The sequence below is a fragment of the Lycium barbarum genome, chromosome 8 (assembly GCF_019175385.1).
Source record: "Lycium barbarum isolate Lr01 chromosome 8, ASM1917538v2, whole genome shotgun sequence".
NCBI lineage: Eukaryota > Viridiplantae > Streptophyta > Magnoliopsida > Solanales > Solanaceae > Lycium > Lycium barbarum.
This window is the reverse complement of record NC_083344.1, coordinates 99,232,330-99,248,615: the sequence shown is the minus strand read 5'-3', so window position 1 is coordinate 99,248,615 and position 16,286 is coordinate 99,232,330. Positions and strand designations below refer to the sequence as shown.

At 38.2% G+C, this 16,286-nt stretch overlaps 1 protein-coding gene across 2 annotated transcripts; it reads left to right on the top strand.

Annotated features, from left to right (window-relative positions):
- The first annotated feature begins 2,128 nt into the window (after positions 1 to 2,128).
- On the top strand, positions 2,129 to 8,099 carry LOC132606410 (uncharacterized). Of its 2 annotated transcripts, none has more exons than XM_060319900.1 (4): positions 2,129 to 2,476; positions 3,038 to 3,116; positions 4,025 to 4,208; positions 7,704 to 8,099. In XM_060319900.1, exons 1-4 carry the CDS (start codon positions 2,285 to 2,287, stop codon positions 7,921 to 7,923), a joined length of 675 nt encoding a protein of 224 aa, XP_060175883.1. In that variant the 5' UTR covers positions 2,129 to 2,284; the 3' UTR covers positions 7,924 to 8,099. The 2 variants fall into 2 exon arrangements, with proteins under 2 accessions (XP_060175883.1, XP_060175882.1); XM_060319899.1 differs by having other exon boundaries at positions 2,131 to 2,476; positions 3,038 to 3,152.
- The last annotated feature ends 8,187 nt before the right edge of the window (positions 8,100 to 16,286 follow it).

Below are 16,286 nucleotides of genomic sequence, written 5' to 3'. Positions count from 1 at the left end.
TTGGTCTGCTTCATTCTTTGACTGCTCTGCTCTCCCCCCCCCCCCCCCCCCCCCCCCCAAAAAAAAAAAGAGAGACAATTTTTCCCACCTTCCTTGTACGATTAGTGAAGAATTATAGATTTTTTTTTTCAGTAAAAATTATAGATCACTTTAGTTTCCTTTTGCTTGCCCTCTTGCTTTCCTTTCTTCAATTGAACCAATCATGAAGAATGGTATATTCTGAAATCAATCCATACATAATTCTTCCTCTTTCCTTGTATGGTTATTTTATACTACTATTTACTATTCTTTGTCACCTCTCCCTAATTATCAATTCTTCTTTATTTCGACAAACCTCTTCTGCAATCCATTGATTAATTAAAAGACTGAAAATATATTAAGATATTTTGAATCTTTACAATCTCACAAGACACAACCTTAGGCCACTACTACTTCTATGTACTTGGAAAAAAAATATCTTGTACCTCGTTGGTTAGAAACTTTGTTAAGTTCCCTCTTCATTGTTGTTCTTCTTTAATCTTCTTTAATTAGATGTCCTATTATATAAATTGTGAACTTACAAACTGGGTTGACATAAAGGTATTACACAATTTTTTACCATATTTATTCTACTTGGTGGGAGTGTTCATGTGACTGACTAGTAATTAACGTTTGATTATTCTAAATCGAGATTGTTGTCTTGATAGTGTCGAACTTCCAATATTTTCTTAGCTCAAATTTAAAAGTGATTTGGAAAAAACTTCCTCATATTCTTATAAGTCGAATGAGTTTTTTGCTTCTTCGATTCGAGTAGCCGACTACATATTTTTATTCATATATCCCTTTGTGTCGTCTCTATATACACAAGGGCGGAAGGAGAGTACTAGTTATGGATTTGAACGAAGTCAGTAATTTTTATTTAGACTGTGTATTTATATTAAGATTCAGTGACATGACCCATGAAGCGAATGTGAACGCGAAGCTTGACACGCAGGTCATCCCCAAACCCCAAGAGAGGAAGTTTCGAGTGCCTGGGTTAGTAATCTAAGGTAATGGGGAAATTGACACATATAGTATTGGGGCGGAGTGCATGAAATGGAAGCTCACATTTGTTGTTCTGTGTGATAAGAATGTGCGACCAAGACTTCAAGTAAGTTCTAGAGAGTGGTAGTTAGACCGACTATGTTATATGGGGAGGAATGTTGGCTAGTCAAGAACTCCCATGTCAAGAAGATGAGAGCAGTAGAGATGATGATGCTGAGATGGATGTGTGTGCATATCCGGAGAGATAAAATTAGGAATTAAGATGTTCGGGCCAAGATGGGTGTGGGCGTGGCTCTCGTGGAGGATAAGATACGGGAAGTGAGGTGGAGATGGTTTGGGCATGTGAAGAAAAAATGTATGGATGCCTCAGTAAGGAGGAGTGAGAGGTTGCCCACAATGGGCTTGTGGAGGGATAGAGGTAGGCTAAAAAAGTATTGGGGTGAGATGATTAGGTAGGACATGAGACAACTACAGCTTACTGAAGACATGACCCTCAACAAGAGGGTGTGGAGGTTGAGAATTATGGTAGAAGGTTAGTAGGTAGTCAGACATATTTCTCTCCCATTCCCGGAGTATTAGTATTATTCTTGTATTTTCGTAGTCTTAAATTTCTATTATTGCATGTTGTTTCTTTAGCATCGATTATTGTAGTATTATCTTGTTGTTTCTGCTGCCTTCTTTTTCATCTTTCTTTGAGCCGAGGGTCTATCAGAAACATCCTCTCTACCTTCTTAAGATAGTGGTAAGATCTGGATACGTGCTACCCTCCCAAACCCCACTTGTGAGATTATACTGAGGTTGTTGTTATTGTTGTTTTGTTTGTATTTATATTAGAAAATTCATAAAATATGTATAATTATTTAATTGCGAAGTAATAGCTATGATGACTATGAGTTCATGGTAAGTTGTTTGAAGGTACTGAAAGTGAAAACAAAGTTTTAAGTGTTTTTTTAAATTTTAAATACAACTTTTAAAATTTTTATTCCCAAACGCAGATTTTCAAATAAAGTGAATTTTGTTTTTAGAAAAAAGTGAAAAATTCTGATGGCCAAACGGTCCTTAGTTTGAGGACTATTTGGAATTCGCTCGTAGCTGACCACTTTGTGATTGTGAGACTTGGGAGGGGGGCAAAACGATAGTAATTGGCAAGCTACTAGTGTCTGAACACAGAACTGTAAACTCTTCTAAACTCGGCTCGAAGGTCGGGTCCGGGTCAGTAGTTGGGGTCATCTTATTCGGATCCTGCCGGGCGGCGGTAAGGATGAGTTTGTCACTAATACAAGGCTACTCCTCGGCGGAAGAAGATGAAGAACAACAAGAACTTCACTACGACCAGTCTTCCTCCGAAGAGGAAAACGACGACGTTCCACAGAATCGTTACAAACCCTTTTTAATTAACCCTAACCCTTCTTCATCTTCCTCCCTTCCCTCCGCTCTCGACGCCTTTTCCGAAGTAACATTTCCCTATTTTACATTTATTTATCATATTTTCTTTTTGTATAAATTGGAGCAACAAAATGCTGAATCTAACTCAGTGCTTGGCCATCGATTTTGTGAAACTTGAAAACAACAAAAAATGAGTTTTTGAAATTGTATTGAAAAATACTCTCTTCCTCTCAATTTGTTTGTCTTATTGTCCCTTTTTAGTCTATTTCAAAACAAATCCCTTTTCTTTTCTGGCAACTCTTTAATTTCAACTTTCAATATGCCATGTTTAACACCACTAGATTAAAACACATTTTGGTACATTCTTCGTATCTTTGACAAATTGAAACGGTGGAGTATTTTGTGAAAGTTGAAGTTGTGTTTGGAACTTGAGAGTTTTTCTTCAAAATAGTTTCAAAAACTGATCAAATTCCATGGACAGACAACGTTTTTTTTTTTGAAAAAAAGCTTCCAGAATCTATGGTCAAACGGTAGCTAAGTGGATAGGGCAAAAAGGAAGCATTATCTTTTTTCATGTTATTACTGTGTGAAGTGCAGTTTGAAACATTTATGTTTGTAATTATTGGAGATTTCAGGGCCGCCAGATTTTTTGAACAACAGTGTTGAAGAAGGTGGAAAGGAGGTGGATGGACAGCGACAAGGTCGCCGTAAGTACAGCAGAAAAAAAAATGATTTACCAGCTGGTACTTTTCTATATTCCCGTTAATTCTATATGATGGAATTATTTTATTGTAATTATACAATTTGGCTCATACAGTGAGGTCCGTTATATCAATTGGGGTTTGAACAATTCATCATTTTTCAGATTAAAACTAGTGAAATTTTTGTTAGAGAACTAATGACCTGTTCAGTTGTGCTTAGGAAGGCTTATAAGGCATCGCGTAGCTGTTATACACCCAAAGCTTGAAAGTTCGTAGGCCAAGTCTTCTGGCAAAGCTAAGAATGTAATGTTATACCTAAAGTACGCCCATTACCTATGAGGTTTAGAAACTTTTTATCATGCGACTATCCTCACACATTTTAGTTTGCAGTTTAGAGCATTAAACAAAGTATATTTAATCATCAATTGAGGAGGAAAAACCTAGTAGTATAGAGTTAATACTTAATAGAGAAAGTGGAGAACCGAAGACAGACACGTTATTTGGAAAACCTAGCCTTCTGAAGGGGCTTAGATGTCGTTGTTTAACGTTGTCGCCATAGCATAGGAAACCAAAGTGAATGCAACTTAGAGGTATAGAGTTCGTAGGTCTGGTTGAAGCCTGTTTGCGATCCAGTGTTTTTACTTTGCAGACTTCAACTTTAATCCTCTAAGGTAGAGAAGTAAACGCAAGAAAAAAACGATATTTCTCCAAAGGTGACATGCTGACAAGTCTTTTCTTTAAAATGGGGCATGTCAAATTTTTGCACTAGAAAGCATCTGTAAGTGTATAAATTTTCAACTACCATGAAGGTATTTGTTCCTCTTCTTTGTTTAGTCCTCTTTTTGATAATGGAGGAGAATCTTAATGGTCACGGTCTGCACATTTCTCTTTTCTTTAATCTTTCACCTTTATAGGGGCTGTAGTGGAGTCAAAGGCTCAGTTAGTAGGGATCCATGAGAGGGTGAGAAGCGATGTTGGCGGAGGCATCCCAAAGACAGCCACTGGTCAAGCAAATGCTTCTGTTGGCACTGTACAAGGAGGCAAACCTATGGCAACTGCGAGCTATCCTGGTGCAGAAGATGCAGCAGAGCTTCTTAGGTATGGATTATCATTTTAATGGAGCAATTTATTATCAGAAATTCAACTTTGAAAGTTGGATTAATGTCAACATTATTGTAAATTCAGTGCTAGAATTAGTTATTTTAATTGCTATTTGATTATTCATATATGCTTGGAATTTTTAATTTCCGTAACTTGTGTTAGTCACTTTGGTAAATTGTGCGCTTCACCTCTTGCTTTGCGCTTCAAGCCCCTTGGACCTCTTCTCTTTATTGCGTTTTCACTTCTAAAAGCACTGGACGAGGCAGTTTTTATTTCAGAATGTTGTACTCCCTCCGTTTCAATTTATGTGAACCCCTTTGACTGGGCACGACATTTAAGAAAGAGTGAAGACTTTTGAAACTTGTGGTTCAAAATAAGTCTTGAATATTTGTGTGGTTGTAAATCATTTCATAAAGTGAATTTGTTTCCAAATTAGGAAAGAGGTCATTCATTTTGGCATGGACTAAAAAGGAAATAGGTTCACATAAATTGAAACAGAGGGAGTATAATATTTGAAATATTTGGCACCCAAGGGTCTTCTATCTGTCCAAATGCTTGGTGGATAGAGCTACCTAGTACCTGTGTTGTTGGGAGATAGTAGGTATCCCGTGGAATTAATCGAGGTGCACACAAGCTTGCCTTAGCACCACGGTTATAACAAATATATGCTTTTGATAGTTGACACGGTACTAGAGGTTTAAATAATTCTTACACCTTTTACTATTTCGGAATTTCTAACCCATTTAACACTCTTGGTTGAACTACAATGTCATCTGTTTCCTTTCCTAACTTTGTAAACAAGCTCCAGTACTTAATTTGATACTTTTGTACTATTACTGACACAGTGTTTTCAAACAAAGTTAGTAAGCTTTGTGATGGTTATAATTGAAGACATAAAAGGGATTGGGAAGGGGGTTTACTACCAGTGTTTAGGAAGGCGAGCGCCTTACGCCTTTTGGCGTGAGGCGAGGCGTGGTGAGCCTTCGTCGCCATTAACAGCTAAGGCGTGGCTTTCTGGAAATGCGAGGTCGAGGCGAGCATGGTGAGCTGTGGCGAATGGCGACGCCTTTTAATTTTAAAAAAAAAAAACGCGTGTAACTTAAAATCAAACAGAAAAGAGAGAGCAAAACATTAATTTTTACCTAGGGTTTCACTTTCAGTTGTCTCGTCTTCCATCTTCCTCAGCCGCTGCTGCTAGGGTTTTCAGGTTAACCCTGTTTCTTTTCTTCTTCTTCTTTCTTTCTTTGACTTTCCCAGCAGCTGCTGCTGCAGATTAGCCTTTTTCAGGCAGAGCTGACTTTCGGGCAGCTGGCCGGCGACCCAGTTCCGACAGTTTTTTTTCCCCCCATTTCAGTATTGTTATTTATTTAATTTTATGAGTTTTTGCCTTTTATTGTTATATAAACAGATTTCAATCATGTTGAGTATGAATATTTGCTATGTTAAGTATTTGAGTTTTTGGGTATTTATATATGCATATTTAATATCTTAATTTTTTGTGTTAATTCTCGCCTCGCTTCTAAAAGGCGCTCGCCACGCCACGCCTCGCCATGAGGCGTGAGGCCAGCCCTTGTCGCCACGCCTCGCCTTGCCTCTCGCCATCCTAAACACTGTTTACTACTAAGATAACAATCCTACCACAGAGAACTAGAATATAGCTGCTGTATCCATGTCGATCAGCGAGTAAACGGAAGCTGCTTTTTACTAGGGCGCAGCTCTTGGATCCAGAGAGGAGCATAATTTGGTTTTGGTTGGTTGATGGCTGTGAGCTTTTGAGATGGATACAGAAGATATTGAATATAACGCACTGGTAAATGAAGTGGGTTCAATTCCAGCGGAGACAAAAACACTATGTGATTTCTTCCCATCTGTTCTAGCCTTGGTGGACAAAGTTTCCTAGTATACGTTGCTGGGTGGGAGGTGGCAGGTAGTTCGTGGAATGAGTCGAGGTGCGCGCAAGCTGGTCCAGACACCACGGTTATTGGAGAAAAAAAAAACAGATTTAAAGACTTCGAATTTTATTGGTTTGACTGCTTGAGAAGGATGAACATAAAAAAATCACTAGCCACCAAAGTCTATCCATGTAAACTGTCTGCAAGCATTTTCATGTATAGCATGTGGTTGCAGAAGTGTTAAGTATTGTTCTCTTTTAAATCTTCAGTTTTGTCACCACATTTCGAAAAAGAAAAACGAAGAATCTCAGTTTTGTCAATCTAGCTATTAAGAATTCTCACCTGTGTTTTTCCTGTGGATGACCCCACCTACCTAGAAAGAGGGGCATGGAGGGGACAGAGATGGATTGGATTCAAGTTTTATAGTCCCCAAGATAATTTTTTGCTGTCCGGAATAATTCCTTCGCATTCTCGTTAATCATTTCCCTCGTTACTTGTACCAAGTGCACATTTTATTTTTAATTTCATCAAAAAAAAAAAAGTGCACATTTTATTTTAATGCTTAGACTCTGTGTTATGAGACTGGTTTATGATGGAGTTTCTGTTATCAATTAAAGAGAATCTCACTCCTCTTTAAATGTTTTCCTGATTCAGCTTTTAATGTATCTCTCATTTTATTAAGTGGTGCTGACTTGTGAGATTTTATCTTTCTGTTCTGAAGCTGGAAACTTCCCGCTCCTGTTTTCACTTTGGATTCTTAGCACCAAGAGAAATCAGTGAAAGGAAAAAAGGAAAAAGAAGTCAAGCTTCATGGTTGGGCTGAGTCTTTAAACCAAGGCTCAGTTCTTTTGTGTAGTTCTATGATTGTTGATAAAAGTGGAGCCAAATGTTAGGTTGACAACTTATAGAGCAGCAGCTACTGATTCTGCAAGTACATTTCATTGTTTTCATCTGTGGTGTATATAAAGATTATCGATGGCTGGCACACAGAGAGTGCTCAGGAAAACATAGCACAAAACCAACAAGTACAAAACCATTGGATCCAAATATCCTATGGTATCCTAGCATGAATATATACTGCAAGATCTGTTTTTGCTTTTCAACACTACTTAATCTTGAACTTAGGTAATAGATTTTAGTGACTATTCTTATATGTGGTACCTGCAGCTCAAGCGTCATGAGCTTCCCATATTAGCTACGATAATTATGCTTCCCAAACCAAAAATGGCATAAAGTATATGTCAAGCAGTGGAGTCATACCTCTCCATCCTGGTTCGCCCTTTTTGGGGTTGGTAGTGATGAATTTGTTCGTAGACCATCATGCATTAACTTGAATTTATTGCTATGGCAACATTGTGAACCCCATTATATACATATTTTATTTGTGCTCTCCAGGTAGGGCAGTCCCTGCATAGTAAGAGCTATACCTCTATTTATGATAATGTCACCCAGTATGTATTACTTCTTTTTCTAGAGACTACTGAATGAACTTTTTTCTTTTCTTTCCCATCAGGATGTGGTGAGGTTATACATCTTTTTGTGTGCTAGTACTGATTGCAGTTTATTTACTATCATTTTGATGAAATGCATCTTGTATTAGGATGTGCTTGAGGTGTGGAATTCCCAAAACATACATGCACACAAGAGGGATGGTGTGCCCAGCGTGCAGTGATCGCCCTGTAAACTCTGATGAAGAGTCAGTCAAGAAGAAGGGGTCTACCGTCAAAGACAAGGAGAAGAATAAGAGGATGAAGGGGCAGTCATCCCATGCAACATGGAAAAGTGAGACAGAAATGCATCTCCGCCAACAATTTGATTAGTCAAGTCGTTGATCCAATTATATGTAGGTCCTCCTGTAGGCACAATTGATCAATTCTGTATTATAGCAGCTCTACCAGCTGAAGTGAATCTGGGAATTATGCGGTAATCTTTCAGCTACCTGTGATGTAGATTTTGGCCGGCTTTAAAGCTAAGGTGCCAACACTTTGTTCTTTCACCTCTGTCCCTTTTTTTCAAGACGTTTCAACAGAAATTTGTTTTTTTGGTACTTCTTGTTTGGAATAAGTCGTGCAGTCAACATGTGCCAGGCTTTCTCGTCTTCTTCTTTTGATGGAAAGGATGCTTCAGCTAATGGGATATAACATTTTAGGATGGGGAAATGGAGAGGGTCAACATGCCCCTTGTAACATATCTCCATTATTTACCTTTTTCGGGACCTAATTTGCTCGCTGGAAAGCTAATGAGAAATGAGTGTTTGCTGAAGTCCCGAGTCTATTTCACTAGGGGTCATTAAGCTATTACAAAACTAATTTATCACTTAAAATTAACTGCATTTGTCCTACCGCGCTCAAATTATCAAAATGCTCGAATAATCCATCAATTGATACCAAAAGTTCAAGTAGATGACATGCTAAATCAGCAAAGGTACCGACTATGCCATGTTGGCCAAGCGAATTCCAATTAGTCATTAAGTTGGGCAATTCGCAGAATTACCCTTATTTTGTCCCTCATATTTGAAATCTTTAAGTTTTGCCCTTCGGCTAAATCCCATGGGTTCCAGGTTCGAACCCCCACACAGTCAAAATTTTAAAAAAAATTCGCAAGGCAGAGTTTAAATTCGCTATGCCCTCACCGACATACACTTGTGAAGGAATTACCAAAGTTATGCTGGACCCGGCATATTTATGCCTTATGGGCAGACTTAGCATAAGTATGCCGGGTCCAGCATAACTTTGGTAATTCCTTCACAAGTTTATGCCGGATCCGGCATAAAAGTTTGCCCATTAAAAGTATGCCCCCAACGGCATAAACTTATTAAGGAATTACCAAACTTATGTCGGTCCCGGCATACTTATGCCTTATGGGCAGACTTGGCATAAGTATGCCGGGTCCGGCATAACTTTGGTAATTCCTTCACAAGTTTATGCCTGGTTCGGCATAAAAGTTTGCCCATTAAAAGTATGCCTCCACCTGATGAGGGTACCAAGGAAGAATTTCATTGTCCTCCTTCCAATATTATTACAGAACTAAAAGGCTTCATGGTAAAAACTTTGTGCGTGGCCTCTTCCACTCATCGTCATGCAAATGCTGTCAACAATTATCATAGTGTTAATACTCATGAAAAACTAGGCTTAGATATAATGGAACAAAATCATCACGACAACTACTCTTTTCTAACACTACCCCATAATATATTAACAAGAGCAGTTATAATATATCCAATACAGGAAATGTAGCAAAGAAAGTCTTTAGGCCACATTGACACAAAAACCACTTGAATTTTAATAGAGCATTTTGATGTCACTAAAAATCTGTAAAAAGTTGACATGAGATCTCAAAGTTATGCCGGACCCGGCATAAACTTATGAAGGAATTACCAAAGTTATGCCGGACCCGGCATACTTATGCCAAGTTTGCCCATAAGGGATGAGTATGCCGGGTCCGGCATAACTTTGGTAATTCCTTCATAAGTTTATGCCGGGTCCGGCATACACGCGACCCAAACCTCGCCTTGCAGTTTTCTTTTTTAATTTATGCTTGAGTGGGGGTTCGAACTCAGAACCTCATGATTTCTGCGTGAACGCTCAGTGTTGCAATGCGAAGGGCAAAAATTAAAGACTAGCAATATGAGGGGCATAATTTAAAGACTACAAATATGAGGGGCAAAATTTAAAGACCACCCCAAAAGAAGGGCAATCCGCGCAAAAAAATGCATTAAGTTTATGCTTTGGTGCAGTATACGGATTTTTCGCATAAATGGCCCTGTTTCGGGGGTGTCTTTAATTTTTGTCCCCCAAATCCGTGGTCTTTCGTTTTTGCCTTTAAGCATTTTTGGTGCAGCAAAAACTAAATTTCGTGCATAGTTAGTGTTTAGCTTCTGGCTTCGGTATATGTATCATAACATATTAACATCCAACAAATTATGCTGGACAAGGCAAAACTTTCAACATTCAACATAATTTGAAAAAAGAAGAAGCATAAGTTTATATTTTGCTGGCATAGATAGCGTTTAGCTTTGGCATATGTATCATCACATCCACACAAGTTATGTCGGAAAGGCAACAAAACTTTCAACATTCAACATAATCTGAAAAATACTACACAACTGTGAATCTTTTGAAGGAGCTGGAGTATTTGCAAGAGACAGATCATTCAAGCACTAAGGCATAAATGTACAATACATCATTAAATAAAGGAAAGAAATAAAAAAAACCACAAATGTTCAGAACTTTTATCCTTTGAGAATATAGTTTCGTAGTTCAGAACTTTTATCCTTTGAGAATATAGTTTCGTAGTTCTTTGTGAATATCATTTTGTATATTGTGAACTCAGTACGTAATCAGTATAAGCTCGTGTTTGACATCCCATGAGTCTCAGTCACAAACCACAAATGCTTATGTAATAATACTACTTTAAATCCCATGAATAGTTCATGAATCTGTCTCAATTCAGTATAAAAGTAGTCAGTATTCCATATTAGAACCTCAGTATGTATTTATGTTTCAGTATCTCATATTAGTATTACAATATGTTTTCTCATATTCATGATATAAATTGTTAAATGATGTTCACACGTATTTGGACCCTAGGCCACAATTTATGTTACATATACTTGGGCCTGAGGCCACAGAATTGTGCACTTACATACGGGCCCAAGGCCACGGTTATGAACTCTTACAAATTGATGATTTCCCCATGTTCAGTGAGGTATGATTGTGATTCTTATGCTCAGTTTAGTTATCCTTATGTTTCAGTTTCAGTATTCTGTATGACTTATGTTCATGATTTGGGTTGCCCTTTCCCCCGAGAACCCCACATCTATTTATTTCTTTCAGTTGGTTTTACATGTACTTATGTCCCTTTTTGCCTAGAGCCTGCATTTCATAATGCAGGTACTGATTTTTAGGACTACAGATCAGTTTGTTAGGTTCTCCTTCCTATTAAGCTGCTGAGTGAACCCCAGTTTCCTTTAGGGCGTTGTTTTACTTTCAGTCATTTAGTTATATTAGACAGTCAGGTATGCTGGGTGCCTTGTCCCAGTAAACAATCAGTATTTCAGTACTCTTCAGGGGCTTCACATACTAGAGTAGCAGTCAATCAATACTTTCAGATATTGTGTTAGCCGTATTGGCAATATTTTTATATTTTCAGATTTATCTAAGTATTTCTTATTTATAAGATTCACACAGACTTTCATTAGCTTAGCATGTTCATAAAATGCATCCGCATCAGTACATGTCCCATGTTGATTTAGCCAGCTATGTGGCTCGCTCGGTCATATGCAGTTAGGCACCGAGTGCCATATTATGACTAGGCCATTGTTCGGGGTTAGAGCTGTCAAAATGGGCTGGCCCAGCCCAACCCAACCCAGCCCTAATGGGCCAAAGAATTAAATGGGTGAGGACGGGCTGACCCTTTTGATTGAAGGGCCTGCAAAATGGCAGCCCAACCCAGCCCTAAGCAGGCCGCGGGCTAGGACGGGCCAGCCCTTTAAGTTCTTTCGTCTTCCGAAATAATATTTTCGAAGTGATTTTTGGTACAATTTGAACATGAAACTTTTGCAATATGAAATATAATCTGCTACCACCCATTCTTGCCAAATTCATACCAAGAGAATAAATATAAATTATTATTTTAATCACTAATTCAGATCACGTTCAAAAGAAATTAAACATAATATAAATTCTAAGACTAAAAAGTATTACTCCAGTTTCTAATTACTACTTAGTAGTAAGTACATTCTTTTTTCTAATTACTTTTTATGTTTTTGTTTAATTTACTTATATATTTTTTAAATATTTATTTATTTATTATTCTTTTCTGCCCTCAAGGGCTGACCTAGCCCAACCCTTGAGGCCGGCGGGCCCAGAGAGGCTGGGCTTTTGAGCCTCACTTCTATATGAGCCAAAGAAATCTTAGCCCAACCCTACTTAAATAAAGGGTTGGGTTGGGCCCGCTTCGCGGGCCATGCCCATATTGATAGCTCTATTCGGGGCGTGACAAAGCTTGGTATCTGATACTAGGTTCATATGTCCTAGAGAGTTTATGAAATAGTGTCTAGTGGTGTCACTTTTACATGTTTGAGCGCGCCACACATGTAAGTAGTTGACCACCAAGACATTTAGGATTGTCTCATTTCGTTCACACTCTAGATCGTGCAATTAGAGCTATGCCTTCAGGAATTCTTCTAACTCGTGCATGTTGCGTTTCATTCAGAAAATGCCTGCTAAGAGAAATTATACCAAGAGAAAGTCAGCTACTAGCCAAAGGTATACTATTGATGATGCTCGAGAAGTGGACTCTCAAACTCAAGGAGTTTGCACCACGACTCAGGGACCTGCATCGGGTTTAGTACCCTAGATATCACCCCCACCTGCTACTGAGAGGCCTGCGGAGGTCCGTTCTATAGTACTTTTGCCTCCCAGTGCAACTGATAAGGATGTTAGGGGAGCTATCCAGTTGCTCACCCAGATTGTTGCTATACAAGCTCAGCGCCAGGGAACGGCTCCAAGTGCAAGTACTCATGAGTGATCGTCCAGTTCTAGAATCAGGTAGTTCATTCGTATGAATCCTTCAGTGTTCACATGGTCCAATATGACTGAGGATCCCAAAACTTTACTAATGAAGTTAAGAGGATTTTTCATATTATGCATGCTACCAAAACAGAGGCAGCAGAGTTTGCTGCTTACCAGTTGAAAGACGTTGCTGCTATTTGGTATGAATCGTAGGTAGAATCTCGAGGAGAGGAAGCATTTTCTACGAATTGGGATGAATTTGCAGATGCATTTATTGAGCACTTCCTACTTTTAGAGGCGAGGGAGACAAAGGCCCAAGAATTCGAGAGGCTCAAGTATAATGACATGAGTTTGAATGAATACTACCTCAAGTTCGTTCACTGGCTAAGTATGTTCTACATATGGTTACCGATACAAGGTCCAGAGTTAGGCATTTTGTGTTGGGTCTTGCAACCTACTTGTTTGGTGATGCTAATATCACTGCTCAGAATAAGGACATGACTGTTACCAAGATGGTTGCGTTTGCACAAGGTAACGAGGACAGAAAGAAGGAAGAAGAGCAACTGCAGAAAGAGAGAGACAGGAATTCAGTAAGGGAGCTAAGTCCACAGGTAACTTCAACCATAGGAGGTGGACGGTTTTTAAATAAGAGGATGATGCGGCAGCCATCCCATGCAACATGGAAAAGTGAGACAGAAATGCATCTCCGCCAACAATTTGATTAGTCAAGTCTAAAACAAGTTGATCCAATTATATGTAGGCCCTCCTGTAACACAATCGATCAATTTTGTATTATTGCAGCTCTACTCCACTGAAGTGAATTTGGGAATTATGTGGTAATCTAGCACCTACGTGTGACGTAGAATTTGGTCGGCTATAAAGCTAAGGTGGCAACACTTTGTTCTTTCACCTCTTTGTTCGTTTTTTCCAAGATGTTTCAACAAAAAATTGTTTTTTGGTACTTCTTGTTTGGGATAAGTCGTTAAGTCAACATGTTCCAGGCTTTCTCGTCATCTTCTTTTCATAGAAATGATGCCTCTTTTAATACCTACCTCATACCTTCTAACTAAGCCTTATTCATGATTCAGGGACTTAGAAAATTAGACGGGAAGTATTAGAATTAAAATTCATTTTAGTTCAGTGAAGTATAAATTTTATGCCTGGTTATACGGACTGTATAAAATTATACGAGCCATATAAAATTATGCGAGCCGTACCTGCAATAGTATAAAGTATACAGGCCGTATTACCAACCGTACAAATAAGTATGGACTGCACTTTGGGTCCGTATTGAAGCATGAAAAATCTTAGTTTATGGAATTAACCATTTGAAGTAAGGTCACATTATACGGACCCTACATTTAAGTAAGGGCCGTATATGTGCCGACGCAGTAAAAGTATAAATAGGCGATGTTCAGTCTTATTATGTTATTTTCATTCTCTCCAAGATCTAGAACGAAGTTTTCTCCTCCTATCACTCTCATACATCAAGATAAGTCTTTTTCCAAGACTTCCATATGAGGTCAAACATATATTCATGAATTCTAAATAGAAATTCATTGCTTCGAAACTTAGGTTTTTCAAGAAAACCCATCTCAAGGCTCAAGGTTCAAGCTTTTGGATTCATTCTTCAAGGTTCAAGCTTTTGGATTCATTCTTCAAGACACGAACCCTATTACAAATTTTGAAGCAAATAAGGTATGTGGGATTTCTATCCACGTATGCGAACATCGATGTTCTTCCCCACGCCATGTTCATCCATGAAAACACAAAGTTCCATTCACCTAGGGTTTCTATTTTAACTCATAATGGCCCTATGTTACAAGTATCATGCTATACCATGTTTTTATTATTACTTCGTTATTGTGTTCTTGATATTCCATTTTGATTATTGGAAATCCGTCCGTAATCCATAAACACCCATGCTTTGCATTCAATGGGTTCTTAAATGCAAGATATGAACTATTATGCTTATTTTCATGAAAATCTACATGTTTTCCATGTTTTCATACAAGATATACTATATACTTACATTCATGCTATATATAATCACGAATCATGTTTACAAGCCATGTTTGCGAATCATGTCTACAAGTCATACTTACAAGTTATGCTATACAAACCATGGGCTTATGCCACCTATATCCATGTTCATGTTTTTGGGAGTAGCATAGGTTTACCGAGAAGGCTCAGACAACCTGAAACTATCTATGCCAACGTAGGGTAAGGGTCAATCCGCCCAGATTAGAATGACACCTTCATACAATTGAATTGGATTATTTCATGTCATGGTTATGTCTCATACCCTGAAAATTTGTTGTCACATCCTAAACAGACATGAGTGGCACCCACACTAGTCCTATAGTGAGAGAACCATTCTCTTAACCCATTATCAAGCCAATTTCAATTACTTAAATCAATTATAAAACATTACTCACGAGTACATGATAAAAATCTAACAATAATATAAATAAAAAACAAGTGCGGAAATCTAGCTATTACATCCCCAAAATCTGAAATTCACCGTACAAGGACTCTAACCAACAATGTCTAAAGAGAAGAGATAACCGCCTAAAATAAACATAATGTATAGGATGTCTGGAATAAAGAAAGATATTCAGGCGGTATGGCACGGATAAGAGCTCACCCTCTGATCTTGGTAATGAATAACCTCAACTAGATGCGAGATCTGGAAGACGTCTCTGGCTTAAAATCTGCGCTAAAAAAAGTGCAGCAAGTGTAACTCAGTTTAAACAACACGTACTGGTAGGTATCATAGGTAAACTAAGATTAGTATCATGCATACATACATAAAATAAATGGAATAGGCAGACATGCGCAACAAACATGAAACCATAACAAGTATCTTCGAACAGTCCTCACTCAGAAATCAGTCACCAATCATCAACAAAGAACACCATTAGACAGGCCAAATATAATGCAATAAATGATAAAATCTCCACCTCTGTACACACATGCTAAATGGTAATTTTTTCCCCAAATAGCTATGACCTGCAGGGGACAAATGGTGTCCATGTACCACTCGTTCCGGAATGAACTTCGGACCACGAGCTCATAATTAGGCTATATCGTCACTCCTTGTCAAATGCGCTTAAGAAATGTATATTTCTCATCCTAATCATCATCAATAAATGCCTCATAATCACATTACACGAATAGCTCAAGAATACGTATCAAGTCAACACCAATGAAGCATAATCAAATAACACAAGTCACAATAAGACTCACAAATAATCTGCTCAATGATAATATAATGTGTAGCTATCTCAATTCGTCTCTGAAGGGTATATATGAACACCTCATTTTCAACGGTTTCAAGATTACAATTCAAGTTTATCAACCTCAACAATGGAGAATCACTTCACACAATTTAATCATGTAACTAATAACGATCACCCAAACTCCACGTCCGAAGACCTGGACATGCTTTCTCCCATAAATTCTATGACATATACAATCAAATAATCAAAGTCTGACTCAAGTAAACCGTGACCTACCTCAAAGCAGATTTGAGCTATGGAATCACTTCGCAACAACCTTTCTCTTTCGCAATGCCTCAGAACGTTCAAAATCTAGAAATCATAATGCTAAGTAAGTAATGGAGTATTAACTCAATAATAACATTTGGGGAGGACAACCTCTCCACT

Coding starts and splice junctions, on each gene's coding strand:
- LOC132606410 (XM_060319899.1), top strand. CDS start 2,285: ATGAGTTTGTCACTAATACAAGGCTACTCCTCGGCGGAAGAAGATGAA. Junction 2,477..3,037: donor CTCTCGACGCCTTTTCCGAA/GTAACATTTCCC, acceptor TAATTATTGGAG/ATTTCAGGGCCGCCAGATTT. Junction 4,209..7,703: donor GATGCAGCAGAGCTTCTTAG/GTATGGATTATC, acceptor ATCTTGTATTAG/GATGTGCTTGAGGTGTGGAA.